The following is a 16662-nucleotide window of genomic DNA, read 5'->3' on the forward strand; positions in this document are numbered from 1 at the left end:
CCCCTGACACCTGATGTCTGAGCTGCCTTGCTGGTTTTAGTTGATCACTCCTCCGAGGATTAGAGAAGTGGGAACACACTTTCCAGGAGGCCTGGAGGATGGGAGGTTGGTTCTTTTCTAATGGGAAACTGCTTTCTACCTGGCCTAACACACAGGGAACAATCAGGTGCACGGTGAGCTCTCTCCCTCCTGTGCCTCAGTTTTCTCATTGTTGAATCAGACCAGAGGAGGGGTTGTTATGGTGGAGAAGGGTAGTGGAGTTTGGGGTGGGGGTAAAGCCCAGGGTAGAAGCAGTGTAGAAATAGGGGGTAGACAATTATAGGGTTGTCTGGGGCACGGTGGGGCATGGTGACCCCCTGGCTAATTGTGGGTGGGGTGTGGCTTCTCAAAGGCTGGTGGGGTTTCTGCGGGGGCAGCTCAGGACCCAGTTTTTGGGTACAGAGATGAGTGAGGGTGAGTTTGGCTCGCATCAAGAAGGGCCTTAGCCTAGTGCCCCCCTTGAGGTCCCTGCTCTAGGGACCTCCCGCTGGCCGACAGCAGGCCCAGTCCTGTGTAGGTGGTACAGCTGGCCCTGGAGCCATGGTTCCTGCTGGCCCCATGTGGTATCATCTGCCCGGTGTCTCTCAGTGCAACTGGCTGTAGGCTTGTCTCTAACTTAGTGAATGAGAAGGTTTCATTTCCACAGCTTAGAAAAGGCATCTCGCTCATCTGCTCACTCACTCCCCAGCCAGCATGGAGCATTCCTCAGCTGAAGATCTGGGAGCCCTTCACCATACTATGGGACCCTGCTGACGACTAGGGCTTTAGACCAGTCCATTTGCTAAAGAGGAAAAAGATGAGAATAAGAAGGCCATGTTTCCCCCTCTGTCACCTGTAGTGGTATTTGTCCAGATCAGGTGAAATCCTAGCAACACAGACATTGCCATCAGCAGCTGCTTAAGGAGGCTGCACTGTCCCCTCATGGAAGGTTCCCCTAGAGTTCTCTGTTGCAGCGCTGGGCCAATATGGACACATATAGGAAATTTCTTTGGAATTACTGGGACTCATTTCTGCCTGCAAATTGCACCTGAGGCCCCAATCTCTCTCCTCTCTTCCCTCCCGCTTCCTGGCAGCAAGTGACAGAATGACTGATTTGAATTTAACCTCCTTGCGCTGCTTCTCCATCCCCCAGTGGAGGTGATAATGAGCAGAGAAATGGGCAGAGGCAGGTGGCCAAGAGGGGAGGGGGCAAGTGAGGGGAGCAGGGGCTCCAGGCTGTCACCTAACATTTTTCTCTGAGGTCTCTTGGGGCTGCATAAGCTCAGGGAGCCAAGACAAGGAGTGGGACACGAAGGGAAGAATCTTTCCAGAAATCCTATAGCCTGGTGGCACTCGAACCAGGACCGAACTAAGCTCTCATTTGCCTATCCAGCATTTACCACATGCTGGACCCAGTGTATATCTTGATATTGAGGCACTCATTCTCCCATTTTATAGGTGAGGAAACTGAGGCTCTGAGACGTTTGGTTACTGACTCAAGAACTAAGATTCAAACGGAAGTTTTGACAAGTTGGACAACTCCCCAGGCCTCTGCCTCCAGTTGAACACGTTCTCCATTAACGTTGCTTGTTCATGGATGGAATCAGGGCACATCTATTAGGCACCAGCTGCTCACTGTCATGCCAAGTGCTGTCAAAGGTACCAGAAAGTGCTGCGGGTCTCCACATTGGGGTCCCTTTGGCCAGGCTCTCCTTTTGCTCTCTGGAACTGCCCCACCTGTGCCCCAAGCTGGAAGAAAACCTTTTTTTGCATTTTCCTGCCTGTGTTTTGCATTTCCCGTGTGCTCCCCAGCAGTTAGATCCCCGCCGTGGTCATTATTGGTTTTCTTTCTGCTGGATGTCCATCTGGCTGTTGTCTCTGATGGCGGTTTTGCTTAGGTGATTGCAGTTTGGCATCTGTGCCTGGCTCTTAGTGGTGGGAGTTAGAGAGGAGTGTGGAGAGCGGGGTGACTGTGGGTCTCCTAGAGCTTCCTCCACAGGCCCACCTTCCGGGGGAAGGGAGGGCTGTGGGTGCTCACCTTTGGAGCACCCCCCTCTCCCCACCAGGTTCTGTCCCGTGGGTCTGTCCTGCCTGGGGCTCTGCTGCTTCTTGAGTTCTGGTTGTTGCCACCCAGCTGTCCAGAGGTGGACAGCTAACATCAGAGGAGGACATTGGAATTTAGCATCAGCTTTGAGCATGGAAGGACGTGTGGGAGGTTCAGGAGGAGAGCACCTCAGTGTCCTAGTCTCACTGGACAGTGGTCCCCCTGGGGTCTGTGATTGTGGAAAGGGCTGAGAGGAGGACCAGAAATAATTGCAGGCAGCCCTATCGACAGTGGAATATGCCTTATCTGCGAGAGGCAGCTGGGCCCTGCAGTTAATTATTCTGTTGTTTTCCTCTTGCTGTTTTCCAGCACATCAAGGTAGGACCTTTGCCCTTGGCTTTCTCATTGATGCTGAGGCTGCAACTAGGTGGTGAGCTTGGAGGAGGGGAGAGGGAGAAAGGAGGAGCCTCACTGGAGAAGGGTGGAAAGGGAGCCATCTTGGGATGCTTTCAACCCCTTTGGCAGGGCATCCAAATTGGTCTGGGTGGAAGAGCACAGGCTGTAACTTTCGGGGCAAGGAAGAGGGTCTCAACATCATCAGAAAGTCCACTGAGTTTTGGTGGATGCCCAGGGGCCTGTGTTGGGCACTGGTCAGACCATACTTTGAGCATCAGACCATAGATTGATATTTCAGTTTACCCTGGCTACTACAAGTGAGTCTCTTTTAGCATCTTCATGACCAATGCAAGACCCGTCACAGCCTAGGTCCTCCTTTCCTCCTCTGCTCTCCTGCTGCTCCGTTCTCCCCTGCTCCACATGGGCACGCATGCGCACACACTCCACAGGTACACACACCCTGAGCAACATCCCTATTTCTTTTTTCCCATCTGTGCAGGGGCCAAACTGAACCTTCTGCTGCTGTGTGCCTCTGGGTCTGCACCTGCCTGCTCTGCCTTTGTTATATTTCTCACTGATCTTTAATTGGCTAACCCTAACATTCTTTAGAATACATGACAAGTGGTCACCTTCTTTTGGAAGCCTTCCTTCCAGCCCCAGGTTGGATTCAGTGGCCTCCTGGTCTCTACCACAGCTCCCTCTGCATCCCTTTATGGGAGCACTTTCTCCACTGGTCTGTACTTGTATGTTGCTTTTGCTGGGTACCCCATAGGGCTGTGAGCCTCCGAAGGGTAGGGCTCTATCTTAATTGTCATGATATCCCCAGCATGGGGTGCACAGGTAGGTAGAATCAAATGTGTGTTGTGTAAAAACCTGAAATCATGTCCTATATGGTAGTTTAAAACATCTCTGCAAATGTTTGGATGTGCTGCTTGTCAAAATAGGAAGCCTGGTTCCTCTCCCCTTAAATATGGGTTGGCCCGCTTACTCAATCTAATGAATAGAACATGGCAGAAGTGATCCTGCATAATGTTGGAGGTGAGACCATGGAGGATTCCAGCCTCTGCCTGGCTCTCTCTCTCCTGGCTTGCTTGCCTTTTTGACCCAGCCCCCATATTGTGAGGATGCCCAAGCCACGTGGAGAGGCCACATGTCGGTGTTCTAGCCCCAGCTCAAATCCCAGCTCACTGCCGGCGTCAATATCAGACATTGAAGTGAGGCGGTTTTGGGTGGCTGTAGCTCCCTTCAGTCCAGCTATTCCTGCCGGCTCCTAGTGGGAGCAGACAGGTTTTCCTCACTGAGTCCTGTCCAAATCATGTATTTGTGAACAAAATAGATACTGTCACCATTGAAAACTATCAAATTTTCGGTTGGTCTGGTATGTAGCAATTGATGACCAAAATATTGTAGGAGAAGTAGTATAAGAAAAATTGTTTAGAGAAGATCAGAGAGGATTTACAGGGAAACTGGGGAGGGGGAAGAGATACGATACCTCATTCATTCAGCATCTGACACATATTTGTTAGCCTCCTACTATGTGCTAGGCAATATGCACAAAAGAGGAAATGTTCCAGCTCTTGGGAGCATCCTGGTGGGGGGACAGATAGTCATTAAGATGACAAATAATATAGAATCTAATTTTAGGAAAGTGCCATAAAAGGATAAACAGGGCAATGTGATTGAAAGTGATGGGTGCAGGCTTGAACGCCTTGAAACTAGGGGAGGCAGGGGAAGGGAAGGCCTCTCTCTGTGAGTACATAAAGGCCGGTCTTGCCAACCAGGCTTAGCTTTACTTTGCATGGATGATAGATTTTGGCTTGATTATGAAGTTCTTTCCAACCAAGTGGAACCAAGATGGAGTATGCTTCCATTGGGGGTGATACAGCCCATCCCAGGATATCTAGGTGAGGGCCAAGCCACGTCCAGACCTCAGAGTCCAGATGCTACAAGAGGGAAATGGGGAGTGGGAGCAAAGAGACCAAACTGACAGCTTTGCTTAGGAGCCACGAGTTTCATGAATACTCATGCAGAACACATTTATTGAGCACTTGCGTGGGCAACATCACACTTGAAACTGAAAACATGAAGGTAAAGAAGACGTAGCCTTTCCTTCAAGAAGCCACCTATTAACAGACTGGTGGGGGAGACAGAGCCATGCAGACTACAGACTGTAACAGGACGTATGATGGAGTCTGATAGATGCTGTATAACAGTTACACATCAGCTGCTAGGAGAAACCAAATGAGAGGGTCGTATTTCTAGTGGGAAGCATTTGAGGAAGGAATGTGTGTGTACGTGCATGGGCACGTGCACGCGTGTGTGTAAGAGAGAGAGACAATATAGTTACACAGGGTGAAGCTCCTTAGAGGTAGGGTAGAAATTTGTCAGGTAGAGGTAGGAGAGGGTAGGAATGAGAAACCAAGACTGGTAGTTATTCTTACTCTCTGTTTCATGAAGGTGGACATCTAGAGCTCTCCATTGAGAGCTTTGCCTGTTTTATTAGCCAGATCTCTGGTTGTAGAGACACATGTTCAGTTCAAGCTGGAGGAAAGCAAAGGGTAGGGGTAACTACTGGCACTTGTATTAGTGGACAGTTTGGGACTTAGGTTGTGATTTTACCTAGGGACACTAGGGTTGTCTCAGACTCAGTCTCCTTTTTCTCATACCTTAGCTCTGTGTTTGTGTCAGCAAGGGTCCTGACAGGAAACAGACTGCACTCTCAAAGGGTTATTTGAGGAGAATTTAGTGAAGAGACTCCTGACAGAGTTACAAATAGGGTTAAAGGAATAACTAAGGATGGGGGCACCTGGGTGCCTCAGTTGGTTAAGCGTCTGACTTCCGCTCAGGTCATGATCTCATGGTTTGTGGGTTCAAGCCCTGCGTTGGGTTCTGTGCTAATAGCTAGCTCAGAGTCTGGAGCCTGCTTTGGATTTTGTGTCTCCCTCTCTTTCTGACCCTCCCCTCCTCACACTGTCTCTCTTCCTCTCTCCCTCTCTCCCTCCCTCTCTCTTTCAGAAATAAATAAATAAACATTAAAAGTTAAAAAAAAGGGGGAATAACTAAGATTGGAGATGCAGCCAGGGGGCTGGCCACAGTGGGAAGCCATGATTCCCTATAGCCAGTGGGGCAAGGGAAGGGACTGATGGTTGAGGATCTGGAAAGGACTATAGCATGGGAGAGAGCCCCCTGACCAGGGCTGTCGGCATAGAGGAACGGAGCTAATAGGGCAGAGATGGGGCAGTGTATTTTCTGAACTTCTTCACCTCTACTTTTTCTCTTCCGGCCAGCATCTCCCATTGATGAACTCAATAAGAAGGTAGGGTGGTATGGACACCTGGTTCAGAAAGGTCAGTCTTCTGAGGCTCGGAAGAAGGCAAAGAAAAGTGGAGAATGGATCTGAAGGGACAGTGAACAGAATCATTTATGTTGACTCCATACTCAGACAGGCTTTCTTGCAATGTTCATGTGGCCACTGGCAGCTCAACCTCACATCCTCTCGAAACTTCAGCCGGAAGATAATGGCTCACTTCCAGTAGCTGGCCTTCCTTGGGTCCTAAGCCTCTCTTGTGAATCAGGCTGTCACAGGGATGGTGGAATGCACTCACTGGCCAGCCTGGGGGCACACAGCTATCCATCTCTGGAGCTGGGGGGAGAGGGTTAGCCCAGACCCACCCGAGGTGCTTGGCCTGTAATGAAGTCTGGGCCACCACAAAAAGTCAGGGTGCCATAATCAGACGCAGGAGTGGGTGCTGGACAGTATACCACACTCATTCAACTTTCCTGCATAACTGATTCGTGGAACATAATGGAGAGCTAGGGTGTGCAGTAAAGAGAAGGACTCAGAGTGCAGGTGGGGGAGGGGCAGATAGAGGGTTTATGTCAGTGATAGTCCTGGTGGGAGAATATGGGAAAAGCTGTGGGAACTGAAAGTGATGGAGAGAAGTAAAAACCCAGGAAGGGAAAAGCTGGATTTGGCTGGGCAAACAGCTTCTTTTGTGAGGATGTTCCCTGTCTTCCTAAGCATCGTGATCAGACTCAAAGTAATGGCCAGGCAGACAGCAGGAGTGTTTGGCTAGAGGCAAAGTGATTTTAAGACAAGGGTATCTCAACCAGACTCTGAAGGAGGAGGGCTCCTATTTGGGGCAAGATGGAAACAGAGTGCGTGAGGGGGCATACCTTTTACTGTAGCTGTCCTGGTTGTGACACAGCTATCAGAACATCTTCACCTAATGGTTGCATGTAAATTGGATACCCAGTGGAGAGCAAGAATGAAAGAAATTCGAACTGATGGGAACAATGAGATGGCTCAGTTCCTTTCATTTCTTAGCATTATCTTATCAATCATGGCTTAGTCTTAGTTGGAATTTCTGTTTTGCATCAATACAATATTTATCCATGGTTTTCTGTGTATGTTTGTCAAGACTTTAAGACTTGTATAAAGATGGTAGGGCTTCAGAGTCTTTGCAGCCGCCTTCCTTCGTACTTCAGATACCTCTTCCTCTCTTGAGGAATCTGCTTAGAATACATCAGAGGAGGACTCCCTTTGCCCTTCCAAGTTCCCTGCTCTTGGCTCCCAACTTTCCTTTACTCCCAGCCAAGCAGAAAAAGAACAGTTAAAAAAATTTTTTTTTTTTACACAGTAGCACAATGCTGCTGCTCAGCATGAAAACCCATGGTTTTCTTTTTCCAATCAGAAGAAAGTAATTTTCCTTTCACTCACCTGACTAACTTGTTCAAAGCGTCCCCTCCCCACCCTTTTCTGATATCTTGCTGCTAAGTATTTGCCAATTCATTTGCATCTCAATGGTTCCTTAGCAACTATCATACCCTCAGGATTAGGTACAAAGCTGCTCTCTGACACAGGCTGCCAGGGCTACATTGCCCTCTTTGACTGTGCCTGAGTTACCAAACCAAGTCCTACACAGGTTTACTCACAACATCACACGGGTTCTGAATTACAATGCAATGCCTCCTTACCTTATCTGAGCATGCAGACTTCCAAGCGACCCTTGCATTGAAATGCCCCCAATAACCTCTTAGCTCCTGAAAAGCATCCTCTGATAACATGTCTTCAGAGAGAGAATCCCAGATCTCCATATTGGAGGAGAGTCCTTTCTTCTGACAGGCTGTGAAATAGGTCCATTTTACAGATCTGGCAGCTGAGGCTCAGGGAAGTGAAATGACCATCCCAAGGAGGGGCAGGCACCTGGAAGGCACAGGGGCCAGATGAGAGCTCAGGGTGCCTCTGCTTCCTGGTCCACTCACTGCCAACATGCTGCAAAGAGAGATTCCCATTTGCTATCTATTGTGAGCTTTCAGAATAAATTTAAAGAAAGTTTTTGTTTCTTCATAGATATGTGACTCTCTTCATCTGCAGTCCTAGCAAATTTCACTTCTCACCTAAGTAGAGAGTTATCACCCACACGAATAGGCCAAGTGTGTGTGTATATCCCCTAATTCCTCTAGTCCTGGCAGTTGATATTCTTTCTGTTCTTGGGCTTGTAGCTGAGGGCAGCTTGGGCGGGGTGCGGGAGACCCCAGAGTGTGTGTCTCTCTGCGTGTGTCTGTGTGTGTATTTATGCAGATGATATAGACAGACAGTGGCACTGGACCATTTAGCAAATGAGAGTATTCCCCCTCCCCGAGGAGGTGGTGCTGTTTCTGTAACAGCACCAGGCATCCACCACCAGGGCTCACTGGCATGGAACAGCCTGGCAAATGGAAGGCACTATTCAGAAAAGGACAATGAGAACAGAGCTCATTGTACGGTAGGGCTGACCTTTGTGACTCCCACTTCACGTTGTTATTAAATATCGGGAAGAGACTGAAAGAACAATTACAGTATTGTCATAATGTATAAGCGTACAAAGCAAGCCATTCCCGAGGAGGCTCTGGCTCGGCTGGGCTTGACAAAAGCAAGGGACTCAGTTCCAGTGCTTATTTTCTTCTCATCTGGAAGTTGTCTTTATTATCGAACACAGCAGAAAACCATGAATGTGCTGCGTGCAGTTCTGCCATCGTGGGCTCCAGAAAGCTAAGGCGTCACGGAGGAAAGGGGTGGAGGTGCTTGGATTTCTGCTCGTGTCCCTGTAGACCTCAGTGGTGGAGTCTTGGCTGCAGCTGTCTTGATGGCCTGTGCTTAGCGGGCCGCTGGCTCTGGGAGTCCTGGGGAGAGTTTGCTGAGTTGAGCTGGCTTCAGGGCTTTCATAGCACAATGGGTGACTGGCTTTCCCCTGAAGAGAAGGATCACAGGAGCCCCTGTGGCCAGTCCCTCCTGCACACCCTCCCAGCAAAGTATGCCACCTAACTATGCTGATGACCAGGGCCCACCGCAACGGTAAGCTTTGCAGGTGGGAATTCCACACGGGGCCCAGGTGCTGCCTTCTGGCGTCACTCTCTCGCGCGGAGAGCTGCATCTACACCAGTGTTGCTCATCCTTACTCTCATCCTTGCTTCTCTAAGGAGTCTTTAAAGACTTTTTCTTCATAAGCACGCCATACCCTGTGAAATGTTAATACCACAGATATACTGTATGTGTGTTTATCTCCTAGGGCCTTTTGAAGGACCACAAACCATTGTAATATCTAAGTGCTTTTGTTCCCCTGTGTCTCCCAAGAATCAGTTTTCGCCCCTGTTCAGAATACATAACCAAAACGAAGTAAGCCTGACAGCAAAGTAGCTAGCCCTTAGCTGAGTTCTAGTGCTGCTTCGCACCACCTGTTTTGCCCAGGGTGGCACTGACCTGTGGGGAAGAATGTTCCTCTTGGCTGATCCAGGAGGTCCCCTGCTGGCTGCTATTAACCTTTAGTAGTTGGGTCCTGGGGCACAAGGGTAACTGGTAGGTATGGAAGTATTTCAGTATTTTAACAAGCATGGCTTTGCCAGCCTCTACTTTCTGGACATCAGCCCTGAGTACACCAGTTTTGAAAATAGTTTGAGACTTTCTGGGTCCATTTTTTAGTGTTAATTTTAATCAAAAATTTTTAAAATTTATATTCAGTTAGTTACCATACAGTATAATTTTAGTTTTAGGTGTACAATATTGATTCAGTACTTACATACAACACCCAGTGCTCATCACAACAAGAGCTCTCCTTAGTCCCCCTCTGGTCCATTTTTTAAAATAAATACATTTTTGGAATTTGAAAAACTTAATAGAAGACCATGGGGGAAGGGAAGGAGGGAAATAGTTTCAAATAGAGAGGGAGGCAAACCATAACAGACTCTTTGTTTAAAAACTTTTTTACTGTTTCATTTATTTATTTTTTCGAGAGAGAGATAGAGACAGCATGAGCAGGGGAGAGTCAGAGAGAGGGAGACACAGAATCTGAAGACAGGTCCCAGGCTCTGAGGTAGCTGTCAGCACAGAACCCGACTTGGTGCTTGAACCCACAAACTGTGATATCATGACCTGAGCTGAAGTCGGATGCCCAACTGACTGAGCCACCCAGGCGCCTTTTAACAGACTCTTAAATTTATACAGAGAACAAACTGAGGGTTGAAGGGGGGTGGGAGAGGAGAGCGGTAAATGGGTGATGGGCATTGAGGAGGGCATTTGTTGGGATGAGCACTGGGGGTTTAGGTAAGCGTGACTGACAGGAATCTACTCCTGAAGCCAGGAGCACACTGTATAGCTAACTTGATAATAAAATACATTAAAAAAAGAAATAAAATTTCTTGAGGTATAACTTACATACTATAAAATTCACAATTTTAACTAGAATCCTTTAAGACTTGACAAATGAATGTGCTTGTTAGCCATTGCGCAAGCACAATATGGAACATTTTCGTTACCTTCTTGTCCCTTCTCTGTTATTCTCTTTCCGCTGTCATCGACTGAGCTGATTTCTGGCTCTTTAGTTTTGCCTTTTCTAGAAGTTCACATAAATGGAATTGTAGCATATGTTTGACTTCTTTCATTTAACATAATGCATTTGAGATTTCTCCATGTTGTTGAGTGTATTGTTTGTTCCTTTTTATTGCTGAGTACTATCCCATCGCATAGATAAATCACGGTTGGTTTATCCATTCAATAGTTGATGGACGTTTTTTCTAGTTTCTAGTTTGGGGCTTTTATGAATAAAGCTACTGTGAGTACATGTGTTCTTGTAGACACAAAACTAAGAATGGGGTTGCATTTCTCTTGGGTATGTGCCTAGGAGTGGAACTGCTGGATAATATGGTAAGTGTAAGTTTTACTTGATGAGATGGCCAATTTGTTTTCCAGAGTGGCTATACCACCTTGCATTCCTACCAGAAATGCATGGGAGTCCCAGTTGCTCCACATCCACTGACAGCTGATATTGTCAGTCTTTTAAGTTTTAACCATTCTGGTGGGTATATAATGGCATCTCATTATGGTTTCCAGGTACATTTCTCTAATCACTAATGATGTGCTCTTAATGCGCCTCTTTGCCATTCATATGTATTCTTTGATGAAATGGATATTTAGATATTTTGTCCATTTTTGCTGCTAGGTTGTCTGTTCTGGGTCCATTTTCAACTTGGATGGTTTTTCAGAGGTAACAGAGGAATGGCCCTCCCCCTCACCCCCCACTTCCACCTGACTGTTGGGTTGCTGTGTGGTGCTGAGAAGACCATGGGTTGCTGCCTGCTTGGTCTCATGCTTGGAGTGGGGGTAGGGATGGACCATGATCTTCTCTACAAGGATAGGTGTTACTTATCAGGGATGAGGTACATCCCCAGACAGGGGCTGACACCTTGGAAATTTGGCTGTCGCTATGGGACTGTGTGAGCCTCAGTGGGAAACCGTAGTTCAGGTGATCAGGGATTGTGTTCCCAGTGTGTATTTCCCACATTCTAACCTCATCTCCACCATGCTTCTGGGTATGAAGGAAGGACCTGTACCACCCCTACCCCTGCCCAGTTTTGCCATGGTGGCAGCAGAAATCAGGTAGAAATCCCCGAGGGTTCTGCTTCCCCAGGGTGTTCCTGTGACAGGTTTCTTTTGGTTTGGGGTTTTATTTTTATGAAGAAAGGCATGATTCCCCTAGGAAGGGTGGTCTGACCCTACACAGGGAAGTACACCCAGGCTCGGCCTGGACTCTCAGGGTTGGGTGCCCCAGGCTGCCCATCACCTTTCTCCTGCTGTTGCGACTCCTGAGGGGTCTCCCAGCCCTTCTGGTTTGCACTGCATTCAAGCTGAGGACGATGCCTTTGGCCCATTTCTGGACTGTAGATGACAGACTCAGGATTCTATACCTTTTCAACGCTGGAGATGATGTACATGTTTCAGCCACGCTTGCTTTTATTTGCGTGATGATCAGTGATCACAGTAATCATGGGGGAGGTGACACATGATGAGAATGGAGAGGCCTGGTGTGTTGTCATCAGGGATTGGGATGCTCATCTGGGTGCCACGTCACTTCTCACAAGTACCTCTCGTGCTCATGAGGAAGGCCGCCATCAGTACTGCATCACTTCCAGCTGTGGGCAGCGCGGGCTGCCTGAGGGTCCCCCAGAATCCAGCCCACAGCCTGGCACAGAGTAGGCACTTGGTAAATGTGGAGGAATGGAGGGATGAATGGATGAACTGGGTCTCTGTTACACTGCATAGGTCACTCAGGGAGAGGCTGATGCTGGTGATCCCCAAGTATAAAGCCAGAGTCTCATGTCAAACAAAAGCAAGGACAGCAGAGGAGACCCTGAGGATCTAGTTGTGGAGACAAGACTGGTGCGCCTGGTGCTGGGTGGAGAGACCCAAGGACGGTTCTGATGAGGAGCTGGCATTGAAAGGCCTGTTTCTAGGGGAAGCTTAACGGTAAACTGGGCCTCGAATATATGAGCTGGAGGGTGATAGGGAGCATATCATGGGAGAAGTAGCAGAAGCAGAGGCCTGGTGATGGGTGGGGAAAGGCAAGTACCTACAAGGGAAAAGCAGGTACCTGGAAGAGCAGTTACAGTCAGGTGAGTGCTCAGTGGTACAGCCAGGCACTCACTGTTGTAGGAAGTCAGAGGATGGAGTAGGCTGGGGTAACCAGGGTGGCTTCCTGAAGGAGGGGTAACTTTTAAAGGAAAAAGTGTTCACAGTGGTAGAGGAGGCAGGGCATGAGTCTGCCTTCTCTCCAGGCTTGCCCTGCCCAAAGCTGAAATCATCTGGTGTGGAGAATAGACAGAGATGTTTGTTTCTGTGGTGTATGCCCCTTTGTGTGGGACCTCTTGGCTCCAGAAAGCCCGGGAGGTTTTCCTGTGAGGGAGGGCTCAGCATCAGTGTTTTCTACTGAGTCCCGAGGGTCAGCTGACATTGCCAACATGGTTCACCTGGAGGACAGCAAGATGCTCGTTGCAATGCTCTGCACCAGATTTCCACTAGTTGCTTCCTTTGGTTTCATGCTCTGTGTGGTCTGTGAACCATGGTCTGTGGGCTTCACCTGAGAGCTCGTGGGGAATGCTGTATCTCCAGGCCCCACCTCATAGTGACCAAATTCAGATCTACCTTGATCAAGAGTCCCAGGCTCTAAATTTCTGTCAGGGAAGCAGCCTTTTTAAACAATTTAACAAACCTTTTTTTGGAACATTTTGTTGGAGCATTAAAAAGCAAAACAAAACTAAGGAGACATGACAAGTGACTGTAACACATGACCCTTTACTAGATCCTGCACTGAAGAAAACGATGCTCTAAGGACTGTATTGGGACAGTTGACATTAAGGGAGAGGGTCTCATTAAATGAAAGTATTAGAACAATATTAAATGTTTTAAAGGTGGTAATGTATTATGAGCAAATAAGGGAATGTCCTTGCTCTTTTGATATATACACCTTACTCTCAGAGGGTTCATGGAGAGAAATAAATGAGCAAATGTAAATCAATGTGTGTGTATATACTATAATGAAGGTACATATAACACAGTACTGTATATGAAATATGTTATATTCTGTTATACTTTATTTTTTTCTTTTAAAAAACTTTTTTTAATGTTTATTTAATTTTGAGAGAGAGAGAGAGAGACAGACAGAGCAGGAGTGGGAGAGGGGCAGAGAGCGAGGGAGACACAGAATCTGAAGCAGCTCCGGGTTCCGAGCTGACAGCACAGAGCCCGACGCGGGGCTCTAACCCACGAACTGCGAGATCATGACCTGAGCTAGAGTTGGCCTCTTAACCAACTGAGACACCCAGGCACCCCCTGTTATGCTTCAAATATGTGTAGAAAGAGAGAATGAAAAAATGAATATGCCAAAATGTTAAAAATTAGTGAATCAGGGTAAAAGATCTGTGGGGCTTCCACTCATGCAACCTTCCTGTGTGATTGATATTTAAAAAAATTAAAAAAAATATGGCTTGTTTAAAAGTCTGATGGATGTTGCAAGTTACCCTCCAAAAAGGCTGAACCAATTTATATTCTCACAATGCCGTGAGACGGGTGGTGCAGCTGTTTGATGTAGCTATTTTTATTCAGCTATTTTGATGCCAGGGACTTTTCTGATGGGGTCATATATCAGTTTTGACCTGAGGACATTCGTTTTTTGCCCCCAATTTATTATGAATATTTCTAAAAGTACAGAAAAGTCATAGTGCAGTGAACATCTATAGCCCACACCCCAATTCAATAGTTGTTAATGTTTTACCATATTTATTTATCAGTACACAGTTTGGGGGAAGGATGGGAATTGAGACTCAGCAAAATTAAGTACTTGCCACAGATAAGTGAAGGAGCCAGACACCATATCTTCTTCACCTGGTTCTTCATCTGCCACTCAGGTTTTCCTGAATTGTTTCTAGATCAGATAGAACTGATATATATTGGTAGAGCGTCGGTGTTGGGGAGATCCGAATTTGATTCTGGCCCTGGGCAAACTCCTCAACCTCTCCTTGTCATGGTTTATTCATCTGATAAGTGGGGATAGCACCACTTACCTGTTAGGATGGATGAGAAAGATGAATGAGACGATCTGCTGAAAGCACGTAGTAGCCATTATTATTGTCGTTTCTCCTGTACCCTTCTTTTTACCCGGCCTGTCACTACCTTGTCTGGCCCAGGTATTCCTGGTGTGTGGCTCTGTCTTGTCTATTCCAATAGATGTGGCGGGTCAGTGCTCCGAGAGTCTGAAAAGTTGTACTGGGCACGGCTGTTAGGTGATGTTCAGTGGCCTGCCGTCACACGTCATTCACCCAGAATCCCAGGCCTGGGCAGCTGGGCCTCCGAGGTCACTAACCCCTAGGTGAGCAGGTGGGGACAACACTAGCAAGGAAAAGGGCATGTGGCCCATTGTTTCCTTCCCACCCTGTCCCCAGGGCTTCTCATTAGATCAGAGTTCAAGGTCGTAAGGAGGGAGAGACACAGGGTTACGATTAGGGTGGGGACAGTGAGGCACTCACTTTGGGTGCACAATTTAGGGAGGGGTACCAAAAACCTCAGTCACCAGGCCGAATACTAAAAAATAAAATGAAATCTTTTAAACTCTGGCCTGTGGCTGACTGCCTGTTTTTGTAAGTAAAAAATAAAGTTTAAAACTAAAGTTTAAAAGTCTCATTCTACCCACACGTCCTCTTTGTGGCCCTAGAAATTGGGGGTGACTGTAGAGCACACCTGTGGCACTTGCGGTCCTCGGTACAGTACTATCTACAAGGCTGCAATTCTAGATTTAGTGTGGCTCTTTCATCCCTTAAAGAGCCAGACACCCTGATGCTCTTAGCACCTGGCTCCCCAGGCCTGTGGCCAGAGTGGCTCTGAAGGAGGCATGTGTATGTGGTGGCTTCTGTTGGTGCTGGGTGGCATTTGTTTCTCTGTCATAGTGGAGGGGGTACACAGAGCCCCTCTTTGGCCTTAAAACTGAAAGTATACCTCCGTGGAAGAGATGCGGTGCTGGGGGCCAGAGAAGTGGCTGGTGAGTTTAGAAAGCCACCTCATATCTCTGAGGCTTGTCTTCAACCCCAGTCCAGTGCTGGTGACAGGGTCCAGCCTCCTCCCTTCTGGGCACTTCAGTAAGAGGTTGTGGAGTAGAACCTGGAGCCAGTGGGTATGAAATGCTTTATTCTAGAACTGGGACATGTTCTGGAAATACAAGCTGTCCCCTAGAGTAATAGTGGATATGATTCTGGTGGATAGTGTCAGTTCCTTGGCTCAAAGCTGGCTGAGTGACTATCCCTAGGGAGGGGGATCAAGTCCAGCACTCCACCCAGCCTGGAGCAGGAAGGTTCAGTGACAGGTGGAGGGGCTGACAGCTCTCAAGTTCTCATGCCTGTGCTCCCCACCCACCCACTTCTCAAACAGGTGGCCCCCCAGTGCCCCCTCCTGCCCCATTCTTGGCTCGCCTAAGAATTGAGGGGCTGCCGACTCCCCTGACTCTTCTGAGAGCTATGTGGAGAGGCTGCTGGGGACAGTGCTATAGTCACCTTTTTCCCCCCAAGGAAAAGAGAATTACACTCCTCTTCTTGATATGAGGAGTGGTATGTACATAGGAGGAAGAAGGAACTAATGGGGGTTTGGGCCCACAATTCATATCACTTCCACATGCTAAGTGTGCACATCCTCACCCAGGACCCCAACATTTCATTCCACTCTGGCATCAAACTCAGGTTTTTAATATAGGATATTTTCATCGAAATACGGTCTCTGTTCAGGAGCGGATGAGGCTCCTCAGATGGAGTCCTTCCGATGAAGAGACCTGGATCATTCATGAGGCCATAGTCAGATGAGAACTGAAATGTCTATAAGCAGTCCGCCGGTGGTACAGGCGATAAAGTTCCTCATTAAGTCTGGAGTTGGTGCTGTTAGCTGGGATGCCTGGATCTTTTCCAGAAGGCTTCTCCTCATCCATAGCTAGACCAGCTTCCTCCCAAGATGATCTCAGGACAGCCCTTCTGCAGGAATATGTTTTAGGGTGAGCAGGGAACTGATTGGAGGCTGAGGGGCAGAAGGAAAACAGTCATCCTGGCTGCAGATGGGGTGGAGGTGGGAAGTGGGGGAAGATGCAATCTTCAGATTACTGTGAGATGCCTAATGGTCAGCTTCTGAGTAGAAGTGGCCCTCTGAGCAGGGTAGAGATGATCTATCCATGGAGTACCAGACAGGAGAATGCTTTGCCAGGTGGGTGTTTTGCTGTATGCAGAGGTGAATTCCTCACTGAATACAGAGAAATGGGAGTGGAGTAGGCATTAATATACATGTCACATGTCTGTCTTACATTTCCATTATAGATTGGGGTTTTCCATTTGGCGTGTGTCTGTTCTCTCTGTGCCCGAAG

The 16662-nt window shown here is 47.8% G+C and overlaps 1 protein-coding gene across 1 annotated transcript in view; it reads left to right on the top strand.

Annotated features, from left to right (window-relative positions):
- Positions 1-8740: 8740 nt before the first annotated feature.
- EPHB1 (EPH receptor B1) overlaps positions 8741-16662 on the top strand; it is a 405640-nt gene continuing 397718 nt past the window's right edge. The window contains exon 1 of the mRNA XM_077752332.1: positions 8741-8795. Coding sequence (XP_077608458.1) covers positions 8768-8795 — 28 coding nt within the window. The 5' untranslated portion in view covers positions 8741-8767. The remainder of the gene's footprint in view (positions 8796-16662) is intronic.

Source organism: Crocuta crocuta, unplaced genomic scaffold, assembly GCF_008692635.1.
Source record: "Crocuta crocuta isolate KB4526 unplaced genomic scaffold, BGI_CrCroc_1.0 scaffold580, whole genome shotgun sequence".
Lineage (NCBI taxonomy): Eukaryota > Metazoa > Chordata > Mammalia > Carnivora > Hyaenidae > Crocuta > Crocuta crocuta.